General features: G+C 33.7%; 1 protein-coding gene and 1 long non-coding RNA gene across 2 annotated transcripts; one reads left to right on the plus strand and one right to left on the minus strand.

The window, feature by feature from the left end:
• Positions 1-33: 33 nt before the first annotated feature.
• On the minus strand, positions 34-4566 carry LOC128546575 (uncharacterized). The gene is made up of 3 exons (XR_008366028.1): positions 4415-4566; positions 1395-1654; positions 34-171 (listed from the first exon to the last, which is right to left on the minus strand). It is a non-coding gene; the product is annotated as an uncharacterized LOC128546575 (long non-coding RNA).
• LOC123531802 (uncharacterized) lies at positions 3777-12145 on the plus strand. Its single transcript, XM_045313056.2, has 5 exons — positions 3777-3935; positions 4583-4846; positions 5133-5276; positions 7938-8167; positions 9204-12145. The coding sequence occupies exons 1-5, from the start codon at positions 3833-3835 to the stop codon at positions 9540-9542; spliced, it is 1080 nt and encodes a 359-aa protein (XP_045168991.1). The 5' UTR covers positions 3777-3832; the 3' UTR covers positions 9543-12145.
• Positions 12146-22014: the final 9869 nt, after the last annotated feature.

The following is a 22014-nucleotide window of genomic DNA, read 5'->3' on the forward strand; positions in this document are numbered from 1 at the left end:
CGAAGTCAATAAAACCCCGCTACTTACCTTCTCTGAAAGCTGTAATGATTACTGAAAAGACGTCTAAGATCTGCTGACCCTTTCGAGGGATATATTTTATTTTTAAAAACCTAGTGTCCACTGTAAACACACCTTCGGGTTTGTTTAGTCCACAGACGTCATGCTCTAATCCTGAAAATAATATAAAGGAATGATGAGTAGTTACATTTATTGTAAATAAATCTGTTTATCCCTTGCCCTGCCATTTTTCTAAAATGGACTGGTCCATTTTTCAATTTGGGCAATACCATTTGTTATTTGAAGGGATGTTCACTAAAAATTTACTGACTGAACAGCGAACAGTGCAAAACCATGATAAGACTGCACGGATCTGCAGACTGATCTTGGTCTACACTTGTCGCAAAAGCAAAACCACTTGCTACCAAATGCATTCTAAGATAAATGATAACAGAATATTCCAATGAAGATGTATTCGTCTTTTAACCATAACAACTGGATAATAATACACTCATGGTGATATGTCACAAAAAAGTGATAATCAAACTAAGGTATTGTGATATATCGACGTGATTGCATGTACATTTTAACACTAAAAACTGTTGCAATGTCACATGTATCCTTCACATTTGCGAGTGTATTATAATGGGACAAAAGTGACGAGCACAGCCAAACTGCGAGTTGAAACTTCCCTGTGTAAACCACACTGAGCAGGTTTAAGACATGTTTAAGAAAAAAAAAACATTCGACATAATTAAAACAATTTTAACAGAAGACTATTCATAGATACGTATATGCAAGGTTTCATATTTTGAAAAAGAAAATCTCCAAAAATCAAAAGCTCTGTGCTTTTACTTTTTTGTAACCTTTTGTTTTGATAAATCGTTTGATCTGATTAACCTGCTTCTGCTTTTGTCTACAACTTTAAAAGTATTTCTAACGTTTAAATTTGAAAATACCAAAGTACCCGCTTTGAAATGTAACGGATTGTTTATGTTTCAACATAAGTCGAACTTCGTTTACTCCAACCCGGATAATTCGAACGTCACCCACACTTGGTCACGTCGTCATGTCCCAGCAAAGTCGCTATATATTAAAAGTATAATTTTCGATGGCTCGAACTATTGATAACTCGAACAATTTTTGCCGGTCTCGAAGTTCGACCATACTAAGTATTATACATGCTTATTCAATATTTTAGCAGGATTGAAACGTATGTGTAAATAATTTTGTTTAATGCTCTCCTGTTGTCGTAATAATTTACACAATCCACGTTTTTTTTTTTCAGCTTTGAATTTTATAAATGAGAAATTCTAAGCGTACAATGAAATAGCCAAACACAAAAAGTGTGATCTTTTAAGCATTTTTGCGAATCTGCATGAACAAAACAGCCTTACCCGTTACTCTCGTGTCTTTGTTCTGAACAACGAAAAATTCAAGATGACCTTCGCTACAATCTAGGTTCAGATTTTCAAAATTGAACATAAGTTTGTGATAGGTGTTGTACCAAGCTTCTATTTTTAGCTCACAAGATCCACTGCCTTGATATGATGATCTTCGGCGGTCGTATATATTGTCGTCGTTCAGTTCCATCTTGACACCTTCTCACTAACCATACTAAGTTTGGAATTGCAGTACATGTCGTTGTTCATGAAATCTGCCGATTAAAAAACAGTGACTTGAAATTGATTTTCTTTCTATTTTCTTTTAAACATAAAGTGGTAAGAATTGTTTGCAAAATTGACGTGGACAACGTTGTCAAATATTCGCAGACATTCTCCGCGCAGAATTATTGACAAACAATCATCCCTGCTTTTCAACCCCACCAGGTCAAGTTCGGGCAAAATGAATCTGAAGCCGACAAAAAACAGCCGGATATTGGCCGACATACAGTGTCACTGGCATACCAAAAGGGCTTCTACCACTCAAAAGGGAGTCCAACCCACTAGAGTTCATGTGGATTGACTCAGAAAGCGAAACTTAGCGACCATATCTGGGACCACAGTCAGTGTCCAAGTTTGTTCATCGGTCGTCCATGATGATCACGGGTATAACAAATATAACAAAAAAATTGATTGGCTGACTAACTCGTGGGAATGAGATAGCTATGTCGTGGGAACGAGATAGTAAGTCGTTCCCACGACAAAGCTAACTCGTTCCCACGAGTTAGTAAGTCGTTCCCTCGACATAGCTAGCATGCACTACTCTTATTTTATTGCACTATTCTTTTTTTTTGTATTACACTACTTTTTTTATTGCCCTACTCCTTTTTTTAATGCAATTCTTTTTTTTAATCGCTCTTCTCTCTTTTTTTATGTCATTCCCACGACTTAGTAACTCGTTACCACGACATACTAAGTCGTTCCCTCGAGTTAGTATCTCGTGGGAACAAGATAAAAAAGAGAAGTGCAATTGAAAAAAAGAGTAGTGCATGTCACCTCTGCGCCACCGTACATATAAGACCAAGTCTTTCAGCATGATTTTGAAACTTTTCTGAAACATCTGATTCAATTTCCATGTAGTCCATTGAGCCGCACTACGAGAAAAATAGCATACTGCATTTGCAATAGCCTTTGAAAGTGAACAGCATGGATCCTAACCAGACTGCGCGGTCTGGATCCATGCTGATCGCAAATGCACTATGTTAGTTTTCTCATGGTTCGGCTCATTTGCGGATAGTCTACCTTATTGATAGAAAAATAATCCCCTATTGTAATCGGATTAATACTTCAACAATTTTTCTGACCGTAATATAGTTATAAAATACATGTATGAGATCAGAAAATGTTTTACGTCTAGTATAAAAATCCACATCCACTATTTAAGCTAAAATTTAGACATGTTATCTGTACCATATCACACACAAAATATAAAAACAAGAAAAAAACTCTTTTTGGACAGTATTTACGTTCAAATTTGAAATTACAGTGAAATGACTTATCTCAGTATGGCATGTCAAACGTTGCTAAGTTTGTTATTGTTATTCAATGTCTTGTCATTCATATTCTAAAAGTCATTATTGTTATTCTATATTTCGCTATTCTTATTGTATCTTTTATATTGTTATTCAATGTCGTGTCATTCATATTCTAAGTAATACCATTGTTATTGTATATGTCCTTATTCTTATTGTATGTTCGATATTCTTATGGTAAAAGTTATCATTGTTGTTCAATATCTGACAATTCTATTTACAAAACGTGCCATTCTTATTCTATGTTATGTGATTGTATAATTTGTATAGCGTCGCTGTGCTATTTATATCACGTGTGCTATTTATATCGCGGGAAATCCCACATACAATAAGAATATCAAGCTTACAAAACAATAATGAATATACAACAACGATAACGTCTTTTACAATAAGAATATCGAACATACAATAAGAATAACGACATATAGAATAACAATGGTAACACTTAGAATATGAATGGCACGACATTGAATAAAAATAACAAACATACTATAATAATAACATACATATATAATTTAGCAACGTTTGACATGCCATATCTCGAAGTGTTTCACCATATATTTAGTTCATTGTCTTTTTTAACTGGTATCATACAGGTGCGTAGATAATGTAAATGCCAGTATACAGGGGTATTATTTGTTTCATTGACTGGTCTCTAGTACTATGCGTAGGATACTAGTACGTGAATAACTACGTTTTCTATGCATGCATCAGTTACCGTGAATTTATCCACCCCTAATGTACCTTTATGTTTATTTCGCGATTTGAATGCATATTGATCCAGACCGCTGTATCTTGTTACTTGATATAGCTAGCCTACCTGTGTAAACAGTATCATATTTTCTGATAAGGTAGTTTAAAATGGAGTCTACTGTTGTGAATTTTACCAGAGCAATAAAGCAAAAGGGAATATTATCTATAATTGGAATATTGTTGTTCGCTTTAAATGGAGCATGTGATGGATGTAAGATATTTCCAATATATTGATAAGAGTTATTTATGTATAATATGTATTGCTAAAACTAGTCACTATAATGTTTAAATTGAATAATCCATGCTGTTTTGGCGTGCGCTTTTCTGTCTAAGTACCACATAAACAATCTTACCGAGGGTTCAACGCAATAAGGGCGTATCTACATATAATAATCATATGTAGATACGCCCTTATTGCGTTGAACCCTCGTAACATGATGACAGACGTCCAAACAGTAAGCTGAAGGATTATTTAGCACAAGTCGATAAAAGGTATTCGTCCATAACGAGCCATAGGTCATATAGTTGATTTTATATTGGCTTTAATATTTCATTATAACACACACAAAAAAATAACACGCTAATTTACATCATATGTGACCAGAAGGACAGCAATCTAGGAATTTTTGCTTGAACTAAGGTGGGGATTCTGTTTTTGGCAGAAGCATAAACTTTAGATATTTTACCTACCTTTTGATACATATTATCCTTTGTAACACGTTTATGACAACCCCGTGTAAAATTTGCACTGAACATCTACAAACTACACAGGCCCGAATGAATTTATTCAACTGATTTGAAATGTTTGCGAGGTATGCAAGTCTAATATGTTTTATACGATGCATTTGTATATGCTAGATGACATGGAAAACTACTGTGGCAAAGAGTTTAGTTTCATCTTGAAGGACGAATACCAGATAAAGCTCGAACTAAATGACATGTACATTTATGATAACACTGACGACTACACATACCCGAGAAGAGGATACTGTGAGACCAAGTTCGAAGCCTGGTATTCAACCTATTCCAATCTCATGTTCTATTTTGAAGATCTAGACCTCGATTGCGATAAAGGCCATCTCGAGTTTTACACTGATGATAGTGGTTATATACGTGTGCCGGGTAAGACAGTTTAAGTTTTTCTTGGAGAATAGATAAAGATTCACTTAGTGCCATTATGCCCATTTTTAGAAGCATTATGGTTAAACTGCGGTATATAAATAACCATAATTTGATTTCTGTATGTTGCTGATTTGTTATCACGGCATCTATTAATTTATTAATAAACTGGATTTTGTTGGGCATGTTTAGTGGAAACATATTTTTTACGAGAATACAAGAATGCTTTTTGAAAAGTCATAACAAAATATTCCTGCTGCAATTTATGACACTTATCCAACTGTTTCAGGCTTGGAGAGAGACATTTGTGGGTACGACAAACCACAGGGTGTATTTACTGTGGACAAACGGTATATCCGAATAAAATACGTCCCTAAAAGTAGCCAGTACATTAGTGATATATTTTCCATTATAATTACAATATATGGGGATGGTAAGTACATAGCCTTCCTATATTCCTTACCTTTGCATATTGTTTATTATGTTTAGTAAAAGGAAGTGTTTACTTTAGTAGTGGATGTCATATTTTTGCTTCTCATATTACATTAAATTGTACTAGATGACTGTTATAAAATTTGATATTAACCTTATGAGATCTAGTGATGAATCATTTAATCCTTATTAATTGTAGCTATGGAAAGCCGGAGCTGCCTTCAGTTTAACTTGACTATTCCAATAAAAGAGTTACTGTACTCGCCAATGCATTAAGCTTAAAGCCTTTTAGCTCAACTAATCGGAGAATAGGGGGGCTATTCTACTCGCCCCGGCTTCGGCGTCGGCGTCAGGGTGAGCTTACTTGGTTAAAGTTCTTCGACAACCTTTCTTTAACTTCTCATTAACATTGTTAAGCATGCAGACAAATTATGTGCAGGAACTGGGCCGATTATACCCAAGGTCAAGGTCACCAAGGTGTTATACTTATATTTAAGGTAAAAGATTTTCGGCAACCTTTGTTTTACTGTCATATCTTTGTTACTATTACTTATATCTTACTGTAACTTCACACAAACATTGTCCAGCATACAAAAAGGTATGTGCAGGGGCTGGAATCATTATATATAAGGTCAAGGTCACCCAGGTGTTATACTTTGGTTATTTTCAAGGTTAAAATTGTTCAACAACCTTTGTTTTTCTGTCATATCTTTGTTACTATTGCTTATAATTATCGTACTGTAACTTCACATAAAAATTGTCCAGCATACAAAATTGTATGTGCAGGGGCTTTGCCCATTATACCCAAGGTCAAGGCTACCTATGTGTTATACTTAGGTTATTGTTAATGTTAAAGTTTTTTGGAAACCTTTGTATCTCTGTCATATCTTTGTTACTATTGCTTGTATCTTACTATTTAAGTTCACATAAACATTGTTCAGCATACATACAAAGTATGTGCAGGGGCTGGGCCCATTATAGCCATGGTCAATGTCACCAAATTGTTATACTTGGAATTATTTTCATATTAATTTTTTTTGAAAGCTTCGTTTAAGGACGTATCTTTGGTACTTTAAAGATAATGACTTGAAATTAAAGATATTTCTTTATAATCATCATCTGCATGTGTGGTTACAATCCCCATAACCCTGATTTGTATTTTTGACCAAATTAAGCCCCTTTCATACTTATTTTTTTTTACAAACTTCGTTTTCTGGACATAAATTTTACATCTCTGAGTAGAGGGGTCTTTTTATGTCTTGGTGTATCTTGCTTTTAAAGAAGAGTTCTCTTATTGAGACATTAATTCATTTTACTGTCAAATCGCCGAATAGTGGATCGCGCTGTTTTACGGGCAGCTCTTGTTTTTCATCTTCTGTATATCTATTTATTAAAATAAGTATTGTCCCTGTTTTCATCAAACTTCAGGAGTCAGGTATCCGAACGATTAGAGTCACTTCGGTCAGTTGTTTTAATAGTGCTGGTTAAAGTTTTATGTAAAGCTTCTCAGTTTCAATAAATGTCTTCTAAATTACTGGCGCAGTTGTTAAAAGTCAACATACGTCACATAAGGTCTGGCCTTAGAAGAGACAGACACTTTTGGGATAACGGTATCTCAAAGGTCAAGGTCACCAGAGTGAAATATTGTAAAAGTCAGGTTCAAATTTTGTGACAAGCTTTTATCACATAATATCTCTCATTATATATATATATATATATCCTTTATACCCTATTTCTAACCGCCAACCAAACTTGTTCTACCCTCTCATTCCAAAAGTTATACGCAACAATCTTACGCAACCGTCCCCACAAAAATGATATTAATTAGCAACATATCTAGTACTTTTTTTTTAGTTTTGTTATACACTCTATGCCACTATTGCCACCCCAGTTACTCTCCCATTTTGTTTTCTTTTGTTCATTTCTTACTCTTGAATCAATTATAACTTACATTTTCTTATTATAAGTTTTACCCAACCCACCCCGATTCTACATCCCACTTCCCATTTTTTAATTTCATTTTACATTCCTCACACTAACTTATATCCCGTACTGTTTCTTAGACTCCCTCATACGTCAACCGCCTTAGCCGACCCGATGCACCCATTCTTGCAAACTCCATCCCAGCAAACCACAATCCCACTACCAAAAGTAACGTACAATTTTTTTATATTATGTGCTTTTTTATTGTGTATTATATATACCTATCTTTATATTATGGACATTCTTTATTTTACGATGTAGAGTTGCTATAATTATATAATGTAGATCAGAGATTATAAAAGGTAGAATTATTATCATTTGGTGTATTTTGTATGTGATATTATGCAGAGGGTCATAATATTTTATACACACATACTGTAATATAACATCTACAGCTTATGATAAACAATGTACAACAAACGATGAGATACGCCGACATAATTCTGTAACGAAAGGACACCATTCGAGGAAAATATACGTCTTATTCCGTTAAAAGATACTATAGCGCGAAGGGCCTCCGCGTATTGTCACATGTTGAAAATTCAAAACTTTGTCAACTTTCCTCATATGTATTATCGTTATCAAGAAATCAGAACTGGACATGCTCATTCTAGAAGATGATATTACTTGTGAAAAAAGCTAAAAAGCTTAAACATCACTGAGACCATCTCATTTTCAGGTTATTGTCCAAGCTATGCACACGAATGTGCCAACTCTCGATGTATAGATGAAGACCTTGCATGTAATGGCTATGACTCGTGCGGGGATGGTTCTGGTTGTGACCTTAGCACGGGTACAATCGTCGGTATAGTGATAGGAAGTCTTACTGGGTTTGCTTTAATTGTCAGTGTAATCGTCTGCTGTATCTGTTGCAAGAGGCGTAGTGGACAAACTCCCGGAATGGTGCAGGTAAAGTTGGGTTTTTTTAGAATTTATCTGAAAGCAAAAAGTTTAAAAATGATGGCAATGAGTGTGGAGTATACACCGCAAAATATATACAGCAAGGAAATAGTTGTGCTCATGATAGAATAATAGAATTCACAATTCAGTACGAACCATGTGAGTCCACCCGCTTAGCTCAGTAAGGAGAGCAAATATCTACAAATTGCGGTGTCGTGTCATATGTGCCATTTATTGCGACTGCCAACATTGTAAACACCACAATTTTTAATCATATATATAATAAATAGTATATAATATAATAATATATAAATAGTTCAATCAAGGATCTAAAAAAATACATGCAACAAGTGACTTAGATTATACATTGTGTATCGTCCTTTTTGCAAACACACACGTGATTAGAAATGTTTAATCTCGAAATCATGCATTTTTAAGTTTGGGGTATGGCAAAAGAAATTCTGAATTAAATAATACAAATACAAGTTTCAAATGAATCAATAGTCTAGCCTTCACTCTGTCAAGGATATCAAAACATTTCATCTTCTTCCCCACCAAACACTGTTCCATTATTTTCCATACCTTACAAAGTTCTATAACAGATTTTTTTTAAAGAACATTCCTTACTAGTATTTATTTTTGTTTTAATTTTAGGTTAAGGAAGACTATCCTTTCTTTACAATACAATTCTGTTTGCATTGCAGTATCATTCTGCTACTTATTGATAATAACATACCCTCATCTCAAATTATTCTTCACTTATAATCCATTAGGAAAAAATAAATAGTCTTGTTAAAGAAAAATCAGATATAGTTTCTAAATGAATAAATTAATATGTAGCTTGAACCTTTAACCCCTGCTCGATTTTGAAATGGTTGTTACATGAATTACTTACCTACGAGAAATAGCAGTTATTTTCGTAGGTTCTTGTGTCTAGCACCAGCTAAGATCATTATGCCAAATGGATGATATACGAAAAATACAGTTTCTTTTCGTATTTTAAAGCAGCATTAGATACAAAATTTGCAATTATTTATATTTTTAGAACACAGCCAATCCAGCGGTCACATATTCAACTCCAAACCAACATACATATAGCCAACCAATGTACGGGGTAAACCAAGGATCACCGTACAACCCCAGCCAATCTCCATACCCTCTTGCCACTGCACCAAACCTTCAGCCTACGGCTCCAAACCTACCGGATTACAGCCATCCGATGAATGATGTTAGTCAGGGGACACACTATCCTACAAACCAGGCATACTATCCATCCGTATCACAAACTTCGGAGACTAATCAACAACCAGTTGACGGGAAGCAATATAGTGTTCCCCCACCGCGGTATAGTGAAATTGTTAACTCTGAACAAGGCATAAATTAACACATGAATTAATGTACAAACAGCTTGTACGCAAGTTTTGTGTAATGTTATTGAAGAAAATATTTTATTAAACTCAAAAGTCTTGCTTTGACACTGAAGCAAACAGTTCTATAAAATATTTTTATTAAAATTATCCAAGCGGGTAAGGTTGATACAGTTAACATCATATTTCTACCTGTGATGCTTTGTTCATACTAATACATTTGTATTACTGAAGGTATACATGCGAGAAAGGTTGATACAGTTAACATTATATTTCTATCTGTGATGCTTTATTCATACTAATATTACTGAAGGTATACATGCGAGAAAGGTTGATACAGTTAACATTATATTTCTACCGGTGATGTTTTATTCATACTAATATTACTGAAGATATACATGCGAGAATGGTTGATACAGTTAACATTATATTTTTACCTGTTACGACTAAAATTAGGACTATTCCTAGGGGTGCTTCAGGGCTCCACCAACTTAAAACGGCGAAGTTGGCAGAAATCAGCAACCATAATTTATATTTCACTGTTATATTTCAATAATTCCCTAGAAAACATGTAATATTGATTTAGGTCATCCTCACTTGGATGATTAAAATCAATATTTTCATAAACGTCGTTTAAGTGGCATGAAGGCAGTTTCTACCTTAAGAGTCACTGAAACGAATTTGCAGACGTATTAGCTTAAGCTTTAGGATAACACCGTTCAAGACCGATATGAGAACTTTTCTTGTTATTCACATTTTATAGGGCGCATTGATCCTTTCAGGAGAGTTACTCCTGATGTATGATATCTAAAGTTTTCAGTACAATGTCATGATGGTGAATTTGTAATATTTTCATTTGGTTCATCTTTGTCATTACCATGATAATTTTACTACTCATCTACTTCACTGTGTTTGATCAATGTATAGTTGTTTAAACGTTTTATTCAAACAATATTGCTCCTTGCAGGACTGGAGCGGTCTTCTGCACATGTTCAGAAATGATTATCATTTGGAGAGCACGACAAAAATACGCAAATTATTGCATGTCCACACGCATTTAGTGTAAAACTATAATACGAGGGGCGTTCAATATGTAATGTTACTCCGTATGTAGTTCCGTAACCGCTGGTTATTTTTAGATGCGGTTTTCGGCACATTATAGAGCTATTTATTGGAAACACAATGCTATATAAATTATAAAAATCGGCAGGTTCAAAGTAAAAATATAATCATTTGAGTGAGGTGTACTCGGGTATACTGGACCATAATTATAATTTAGGTTTGTCCTGGGGATCCAAAGTCTCAGAAAAAAGAATAACTTGTAAAATCACAAAATTCTATCATTTTTCTACGAGGTACTGCAATTTGTGACGAGTCTGCGTTTGTTTTAAACTATTTATTGCATTTTTAATTTTACAACACAACTAGAAATTCTAAACTCGAATTTTATTCCATCTGGAATGGGTGTTGAGAGCGATTAATCAAAGTTGTAAGAACTAGTTCCGCAATCGAGAATTAAGATACTAGTATCAACTTAAGATACCAGAATTTTTTAAATGATAATTATCACCCCTGACAAATTTGCAGAGGGTTATTGTACACAACTTACTATTTTTCGAGTAAAAATATACACACTCAATTTAATAGTGTTATAAACTTTTTTATTTTAGTTTTCAAATGCTTTTTGTGAAGATCATGATTTGTTTTATCTCTTTAAACTGAAAATTGAACTATAGTTCTAGTTGTTGAATAGTAGAATCAAGGAATTGCATATCACAATCTCAATATTTTGGACATAAAATTGTCCAGTATACCCGAGTACACCTCACTCAAGTGATTTTATTTTAAGTTTGAATCTACCGATTTTTATAATCTATACAGCATTGTATTCCCAAAATTACTCTATAATGTACCGAAAACCGCATCTAAAAATAACAAGCGGTTATGGAACTACATACGGAGTAACATTACATATTGAACGCCCCTCGTATGTATGATATACTGACTAAAGGTTAGAATTATTATTATCAATGTTACAAAATATATACATTAAAGATACTTAGCATTCGATACACTTGAATCCGGTATATACCGTAATTTATCACAGGCGCTCCAGGTTTGCAAGGAGTCGAAGTTATATTCAAAAGCGTCATTGATTTACATTATTGTAGAATGGTTCAATATATGGCGGAGGCTTGATCGATGTCTTGTTGCCTTTTCAAACTTTTGCAATTACCATAATATATAAAGGAGTGAATGGGGCTTGGTCACAGGCTGGGGTATCATTAAGACCCACTTCTTAAATTTGTGTTCTTGCATGTCGAGAGCCAGATTCTGAACAAGAAAAACAACATGTAAATGTATATTGAATGATAAACACAACTCATAGGGTTTCAGATCAAATATCTGTGCAATTTTTCATTTTCATTTGTTTTCATTGCAATTAATAAGGTGTGCGTGCGTGCGTGCGTGCGTGCGTGTGTGTGTGTGTGTGTGATATCCAAGCGTTTGATAGAGTTTGGCAGAAGGAACGAATTTTTAAAATACGACAATATATAGAATCCCTGGAAATTTGTTAGACTGGTTAGAAAATTATTTTATGAATAGAACTCAAAAAGTTTTCTAGCTCAGTAGGTAAGAGCGTTGGTCTACGGATCGCGGGGTCGCGAGTTCGATCCTCGGGCGGGGCGTATGTTCTCCGTGACTATTTGATAAACGACATTGTGTCTGAAATCATTAGTCCTCCACCTCTGATAATTCATGTGGGGAAGTTGGCAGTTACTTGCGGAGAACAGGTTTGTACTGGTACAGAACCCAGGAACACTGGTTAGGTTAACTGCCCGCCGTTACATGACTGAAATACTGTTGAAAAACGGCGTTAAACCCAAAACAAACAAACAAACAAACAAAAAACAAAAAGTTTTCGTCGGAACTTTTTTTTCAAAGTCACAATGTCTACATGGTGGAATTGCTCGGGGCTCAGTCCTTGGATCGCTTTTATTTCTTATCTATGTAAATGATATAGCTGAAGTATAGCTAGAATATTTGCAGATGATAGTTCTTTAAACGTATTAAAAGTAGCATTGACACGACGTGAGAAACTCTTAATCATGACCTTCTAAAAACTAAGTTACAGTCCAAAAATTTGTTTGTAAATTTTAATTCTTATAAAACAGAAGTTATTTTCTTTTCCTATTGTAATAGTAACCTCCAAACTTATATTTCGATAATGTACGCCTAACATTTGTTGAACATCATAAACATCTCCGTGTAACGTGTCATGACATGAACATATCGTCAATAAAGTTTCATCTGCCTCGAAAATCGTAGGGTCATTTGAAAATGGTAAAATTTCTGAACATTTACCGTCCTATTAAGCTACTGAAGTTTTTGTTTTCTCGCAAAAAATGGCTAAGATTATTTTAGTAGCCTTACTGGTCGCAGCAGAAATAGTGACTTATATTTATTATACTGATGAATGAAGGAACAATGGTTATTTCTGGAATCCTGAAAAACTTTCCATTTTTTTCCAAACAAATACACACTACTTAAAGTTGTCTGTATTTAGTTTTCAAAATAGAGTACATTCAATGTTTACTGTAATAGAATTCAGATTATACCGGTGCTAGGGAGCGTGAGTGGTGTTGTATATTTCATTACCTCTCATGAATTGAGATTTTTTGCATAGTTGCATTCCATACAATCCACAGAAACTTCTTTTAAATGATATAAATCAACTTAATCACGATTTTGCATGGTTGCATTCTATGCTTCCAGAGAACCTTCTTAAATAAATATATTAATCAATCTAATCACGAATATTATAGACAAACGTTTTAATGGTGTACCAATAAATATATTACGTAATCACTACTGGATGCACATACCATTAAACCTGGCTTAAAACCAAGTAAAACGTCCACTAAAATGGGAAACACTGTTAATTAAACCAATTAATTCTTGCATCACTTTATTTAACAGGTTTCACAATATTAATGGGTTACATGTTAGAATACCATTAAAGCACCCTTTTTGACCATGAATCGTGCCGTTTAAAATTTGGTTTGGTAGCTAAACAAGTTAATGGTTTTGAAAAATTAATTAAATTCTGTATATTTTGATTTTAACAGGATGATTCATGGCCCTTAACTTTGATTTAATGCCCATTAAATGTTAAGGTTTTCTGCGATTTTATTTAAGAGTAAAATAAATGGCCCTTAACAGCAGTGTGATTCCCATTAAATCATACATTCTGTAAAATGTGATTGATATATTTTCAGAAGAAACAAAAAATTTTTGTTTGTTTGTTTGTTTGGCTTGCACTCGCCCCATTGAATGCTTATAATTCCAGTCCCATATTGTTCTAAAATAGACTTTAATCACAATAAATACAGACTACGCACACATCGTCTATAATATATCATGATGTAATATTTAGTTTCATTAAAAGTTATTTCCCCTTAATGCAGTTACGCCATTTTTTTCAAATGTTTGCCAAATTGTGTTCCTACAAAAATTGGATTTATTTCAATGAAATTCGGATGAAAACATATTAATCTATTTGATAACATCAATATACTTTATTTTGGTAAGGATAAATACGTACTGATGCATGGAATTTACATTATGAAATGTGTTCAGACCAGTTTAGATTTTCAAATTTTCCAATCCTTGAGTAGAAACTAAGGTTTATAGAAAAGTGAACAGTACACATGATTGTGAAGATTTACAGTCTGATTTAAATTCATTTGGGGCATGGGCAGATCAATGGCTTCTTCGTTTCAATGAATCAAAGAGTGTGTTACGCTTGATTTGGGGGAGCTACTTGTGATGCAATCCCTCAAACATTTGCTTTTAGCTGTTTAAGTGGATGCACCTGAGCACAAAGTACTGAAGGAAAGCTAAATTGTGATCGCCCATTGTGCGCTTACATTGTCTTCAACAGTTGCTTTCTGAATACACCTGACACATAATGTCTGTACCAATAAAAACATGGTCAGAATGTTTGTCAAGATAAAAATGTTGAATAGTTAAAACTACCCACATGGTCACTTGATTTATTAAACCGGTACCTGTAAACCCTTCTCAGTACAGCACAATACAATACAATATCCATTTATTTTCTCATTTCATATGAACATATGACAGAATGAGGATACAACATGACAAATGTTTGTACGAGGCTGTTAAATGTGTTATCATAAAAAATAATGAGAGAAAGGAAAAGAAGAATAAAATATTCTTCTAGCATTTTACAAAACAGTACATATGTAAAGATACTATTACATGTGTAGTAATACGTATTTTAAACCAATACAGCAGATATCAATATGAAGTTGATTATCTTAAGATGCCTAACTCTGATGGCAAATTTTCATGGCCCTTAATTTGATATACCATTAAAATATTACGAACTCATTAAAATTGAATCTGTCATATTTAGTGAGACCATTAATCATTTTTTAATAATTAACAGCCATTGACAGAGTATTAACACAATTAATGGCCCCATTAGTATTTACTAATTAATGTGGAATTAAGGGTTACATTTTTAATGGCAAAGAAATTTCATGCCAATTTAACTTTTCATGGAGTTTTAAGGAGCCAATTAACTTATTTTAATGGTTTATTTTTAGCAGCTTTTCAAGCATAAATGTCCTAATTTAACGACATCGGCAGGTAAACGCGAAATAAAAGTACACTTCAGTAGTTCATGTGCTAAACATTAAATTTAAACATAACCACATGTTTTAAAGATGAAATATGTTCTATTTATTTATTTATTTTATTGGGTTTAAGTCGCACAGACAATTATAGGTCATATGGCGACTTTTCAGCTTTGATGGTGGAGGAAGACCCCATGTGCCCCTCCGTCGTGCATTATTTCATCACGAGTGGGTACCTGGGTAGAACTACCGACCTTCTGTAAGCCAGCTGGATGGCTTCCTCACATGAAGAATTCAACGCCCCGTGTGAGGCTCGAACCCACAGTGATGAGGGACAAGTGATTTGAAGTCAGTGTTCTTAACCACTCGGCGACAGAGGCCCCCGAAATATATTCTAATAATGGCATTACACACTTCAGACAATAAGATAAGCCGTATCTGCTATCTTATGACGTATTGTAAAGACTTACCCTAAGCCCTCTTTACACAATGGAAACAATCTGTTTAGAGAGAGAAATCGTCAAACACCGTTTGTGAATCATAATCCTTTCCATATTATTTCAATGCATTCGAAAAGTAAGCTATCTACAGGATAACTTAGCCATGCATCTGACAGTCCGTAAATATTGTTATCTTTGATGCTATCGTATTTCTAGATATTTTCCCGTACTTTGACGCATATATATTGGTAGCAGAGATTGTTCTCTTTCCAGCAATAGTTTTCTTAACATATTTCATCTTGTGATATTCAGTGGGTTTTAAATTCGTCTGTTTGATGGCAAATGCCACTACAAAAATTGTCACGCTTTCCCTAGGTAATTAAATCATTTGACATTAACATATTTAATTCTTTCAAACTGCTGACCCATGCAGTAATTATGCATGATAATTTCATGTCTAGAGGTAAGAAGTGTATGGTTTGTATGATATACTGTGTACATAATCACCTAAGCCTACAATAAAAATTTTAGCGGAGCTGTCTGCATTTTTGTCAAGACATTCTACCCAGGATCATTTTTTTTTCAGCTCAAAATAACCCTTTTACAGAGAAAGACATTTTAAAGAGTTTTTCAGACTGTAGTTTGATAGAGTTAACTACAAGTATATCTAAAATAGATAGTGCTTACTTGAAGCTTGTAGTTTTAGTTCCAGTGCCTACCGTATTGTAGTAGATCAATGTAAATTGTACAGAATCGATATACGGTTATCATGCCGAAATTACTCCCGATATGAGTGTGTAATTAATTCTTTAATTAAAAATAAATCTCTTCCTTGTGATGTATGTCTGTTTCGATGTTAAAACGTAACTCAAAATCGTTATATTTTCTCTAGTATTTTCAATTTTTACGCTATATCTTCATCTTTGTGACATCCCCAGTAAAAAAAGTCATACCGGAAGTAACACCGGCTTTAACAGGATATCAAAACAATATGATTATAGAAGTAAGAAATCTCCTTATCAAAGACTGACACGTCTTTAATTATGAAAAAGTGTCAAGAGGTTTGAAAACAGAGGCGATTTACGCTCATTTCGAATTGTTACATTGCATATCAATGGCATTGTTGTAGTTATAATAAGATGTCGCATTGTTATTGTTATAATAGTAACATATCAGAATGTTACAGTTAAAGTAACATGTCACATTGTTCAGTACATGTAATAATAACATATCGCATTGTTGCTGTTGTAATAATATGTCACAGTGTTACTATGCCCCAACGATAACGCCCCAACGATAACTTGATGTTTACAAACATGACTATGAATAGACTGAAATGGAACATAGGGAATTCAACATGTTTCTACCATGTTAAAATCTAAATATTTCTAGCTTTAGTACCAATTACAAATTAGCTAAAAGGTAAAGCATACTGTCCATGTTAAACAGATTGTTGCCGTGTGGGTTCGAAACTCAGCATCGACTTTTAATTTTTATTTCAGTTTTGCATGAAAACTTTAGATTCCTTCATGTGCTGTGTGAGAAATGTCTAAAGCCGATATGGCAAATGAGAAAGGTTTAGCATCACATCAAAGATAAGATTATTTAAAAGCATTCACTAAGTGAATAATGAACGTAATATTATCATGATTATGTTATATAAAGACATGTATCAAACCCATACAAACCATCAAAGAAAGAAACGAAAACAGGAATAAAAATGAAAACGAATAGGAAAAACAAAAAAAAAGTCTGAAAAAATAATCCCCACGGAATTCGAACTCACAAAATCCAATTGTTATCTGTTTTACCCGACTGACCTATATTGCGGTTTACTAACTGCACGGTTAAAATGAAAGAATTACTAATATTTACTTGTCAAGTAATGTGCAAGCTTTATGAATTGTTATTCTATCAGTTATCATAAAATGGACTCGTCCTCGCGTTTCGGCGAGAATCACGTTATAATTGGGGATTTGTATCGTTATAATGAATTATCTTTTTGTAACTGTTATAATAACAGATCGCGTTGTTACAGTTATAATACCGTACCATTGTAACATTTCGCATTGTTCTGTACATATAATAATAACACATTGCATTGCTATTACTGTAATAATATGTCACATTGTTACCGTTATAATAGTTTTTTTTTTTGTTACTATTATAATAATAGATCGCATTGTTAGAGTTTCATTGTAACTTTTCGCATTGTTCTGTTCATGTAAGAATAACATATTGCAATTTTACTGTTGTAATTATCTGTCACATTGTTATCGTTATTATTATTATTGTTACTGTTAGAGTACCATATGATCAGGGATGCTGTATTTGGCTCAAGTGGATTTTGCAGGCTTGGACCCCACGAAGCACTAGTGCCGTTATAAAGTTATATCGTTTGGATAGTGTTTCAATAACATATCGCGTTGTTACAGTTATATTACCGTATCACAGTGTTACTGTTATAATATTTTATTTATTTTGTTGGGTTTAACGTCGCACCGACACAATTTTAGGTCATATGGCGACTTTCCAGCTTTAATGGTGGAGGAAGACCCCAGATGCCCCTCCGTGCACTATTTCATCACGAGCGGGCACCTTGGTAGAACCACCGACCTTCCGTAAGCCAGCTGGATGGCTTCCTCACGTGAAGAATTCTACGCCCCAAATGAGGTTTCGAACCCACATCGATGAGGGGCAAATGGTTTGAAGTCAACGACTCTAACCACTCGGCCACGGAGGCCCCTACTGTTATCATAAGATATCACATTGTTGCAATTATAATAACATGTCGAATTGTTACTGTTGTAGTACCATATTACAGGTCTTGGATGCTGTATTTGGTTCGAGTCGATTTTGCAGTCTTGGATCCCACTATACGCTTTTTATATCGTTTTGATACTGTTACAATAACATATCGCATTGTTACAGTTATAATACCGTATCACAGTGTTATTGATATACTAACATATCGCATTTGTTGCAGTTATATTACTTATCACAGATCCGAGATAATGTATTCGGCGCGAGTTGATTTTGCATGCCTTAATCCCAGCAGGCGCTTGTGCCGAGTGTACGGTTTGACAAAATCTGACAAATCCACTGGAGTCGAATGTATAATACTGCTTTAAAGGCCCTTCTAATGCTGAAAAATCGCTTGAACCGATGAAATTTTTGATGCATGGAAAATCGCAATTGGCATGTTTTCGTTTCCGATGGGAGTTGAAAAGTTAACACGGTTTTGTATTCATTACTGTATTTCAGACAGAAAATGTGTAGGTATATTATAATATGTGATATAGCCAAAATAAATCGCATTCAATTATTCCACAAATATGATTTGATAGATCTTACACTGTTTTCTGCAATTTCATAAAATGATTTAAATGTCTCATAAAATTAATTATGAGATATTCGATATTTCTAAATACGGTTATTTTTATATCCTATTTCGGTTACATGATATCCTAAATACATTTTATGTAATCGGAAAATACATTTTATGATATCAATAAATTATTTATAGATATCAATATAATGTTTTTGATTTTATGAATTACTAAATTCGATTTATTGATATCCATAATTCGTGCATTATAGTAACACATAAAATAATACCGTAGGAGTTTGTCTCATTTATTAATATCATAAAATGGAATTTAAGATATCTAAAATTCATTTAATGTCATATAATTGATTATCATATGATACTTTTATTCTTTTTAAATTCATTTTGAGAACTCAAAAATCATATCCAAAAGCAATTTTTCTAAAATAGTTTATCTTTAGATAGCAGTATAGTAAATAAAGTCTGCAAAAAAGATCCCTTGGAAGCATAGAATGCAGTCAAAAGAATTAATAACAGACTCTGTTTGATTGCGTCTGCTCATAACAGGTTACAGTTATTAACTCTTTAATAAGTCAATCGCAAACTGGTTTTTTGAAGAGCAGATATAGTGTAGAAAATGTTCGATTAATAGTAATTAAACGATAGAATATTTAAACATCCACAATGAACCTGGTATCTTAATGCTTGCAGATTTTGAAAAACCATTCGATAGTTTAAATTACGAGTTTGTCGTTCGGTGTCTTAATCACTTAAACTTTGGTGACTCATTCATTGATTGTGTAAGGCTATTTTACGATGATATAATTTTATGTAGTGTAGTAATTAACAATGGCCATTTATTTGAAAATATCCCCATACAACGTGGTTTGTGACAAGGATATCCCCTATCTTCTCTGCTTTTTCGTAATATGCATTGAATTTTTATCACATTTTATTGAAAAAGACGATAATATAAAAGGTATTTATATAAATGAAAAACACTTGAAACACACATTATTTGCAGAGGTTGCAACATTTTAAACAGTGGAGAACAGGAATCTTTTGAAAAACTCGTTTCGTGCAATTTTGGATTTTGAGAATACATCGGGACTGAAATTGAACAATGAAAAAACATCACTTATTATTATATAATTATAATACCAGATTTTTATAGCGCCCTTTTCATGATCAATTTCACGTTCAAAGGCGCTTTACATAGTTCATATGCAGCCACACAGGGCGCATAATTCATCCTCTACTAGTACAGACACAGAGCGATCTGACCAGAGGGACAGAGTGAGACAAAGCCCCACGACAGAGAGATCAGAAATCAGATACAGGCTTGTCCGGCTAACTTAGCCTAGCTCGTTGCGAATAGACAGCCTGGTTCTTTAACGTGCCCAGAGTATAGCACTGATACACGCAAGGATTGCCTGGGTTCCTGACCAGTACACCTCTAGTTGGCTGGGAAACAAGGAAAAGCGTTTCTGAAAATTCCCGAGTAGCTGCCGGGGATCTAACCCCCGACCTCAGGATTGGAAGGCCACTGTGCAAACCACTGAGCTATCCGTCCACCTTATTAGAGAAGGGTCTTTGTGTCATGATAAAAGTTTTTACCAGGACATCAAAGGCAGCAAACGCCATTGGTATGATATTTACAAATAATGCAGAAATGTGCCTAATTATTAAAACTGTCTTATACAACTGCAACACAGCAAACTTACACTCCTTGGAAAAGAAAAGTAACAGTAATTAATTAAGACCATTACATTGTCAAAACTTATCTATCCGATCTATCCGTTTACAGTCCAAAAATGAAAAACCAATAAAAGTCATGTAAAATTTTACATGGGACATAAACAAAGCAGAAAAAAAATAAAAAGGGAAATATTGCAACTTGATCATGACAATGGAGGGATACAAATGGTTGCTTTAAACAGTTTTTAATGCCATAAAATCCTGTGAGAAGATTTAATGAAAATAAATATCTTGAAAAAGTAGTAGGAAAATTAGTTTTTCTAAGCAATCTGAATGAAATTGACATAAATCAAATTGGTAAAACACATGACTTTCTTTGCATAGAATAGAGTAAAGCAAAATAAATGGTCGAAATGAATCAGGAAACAAGTTGTATGGAATAATTCACAGATAAAAATGGAAATAAAACTTTCTGATTCATTAACTGGTGCGAAAAAGGTATTGGATATGTGAAACATTTATTTAATCACAGAATCGATAACTTTTACTCATTTGACAACTTTGAATATATATCTGATTTAGAAAATAAGGATCTTTTAAATGTACTATCAACTAATAAACGGTATTCCTTCACATTTCAAAGAACATCTTAAAACCGAAGATATTGACCCTTCTAGGAAAAACCTAAGGCTTATAGAAAATCTGTGTACATTAAAAACGCCAAATAAATACTTGTATGACAGACAATTAAAAAAAAAATCCTAAGATCATTTCTGAAATAAAGTGGGAAAGCATTTTTAACAGAGGCAATATAGAGTGGGAAAAGTATATATTCAACCTTTGAATGCCACAATGGATACAAAAATAAGATTTTTTAAAATACAATTACATCAAGAGAATCTTACCAACAAATACAATTATTCAAAATAAAAATATGACCTACAAACTTTTGTGATTTTTGTAACATACAGTCTGAAACCTGAATACTTAGAGCATTTAATTATCCTGGGAATGTTGCCAGGTACAGATTTTGTGGAACAACCTAATTCAATTTATTAAACAGAAGGAAATTGAAGTAAAGTTCGATATGAGAAGTGTTTTTATTTTATTTTTTTTTTGTTGCAAAACAATGTAAAATATAGTAAGTATTTTACATTTCAAATTAAAATAAAGTTTCCTTTTAAAAAGGAAAGGCTTGGCTGGTTTTGACATAGTCTAATGAACTAAAAAGTCACTCAAACCTGTCCAGAAGCACTTGTTCTGCTCTTCTCCGCCATTTTTTCAAGGGTATGGTCTATTCCTTACAAAAGGTTACACGTACGAAAAACAACCCAGATTTGCCGTGGCATTCACCAGT

This window comes from Mercenaria mercenaria, chromosome 11 (assembly GCF_021730395.1).
Source record: "Mercenaria mercenaria strain notata chromosome 11, MADL_Memer_1, whole genome shotgun sequence".
In the NCBI taxonomy this organism is placed as follows: domain Eukaryota; kingdom Metazoa; phylum Mollusca; class Bivalvia; order Venerida; family Veneridae; genus Mercenaria; species Mercenaria mercenaria.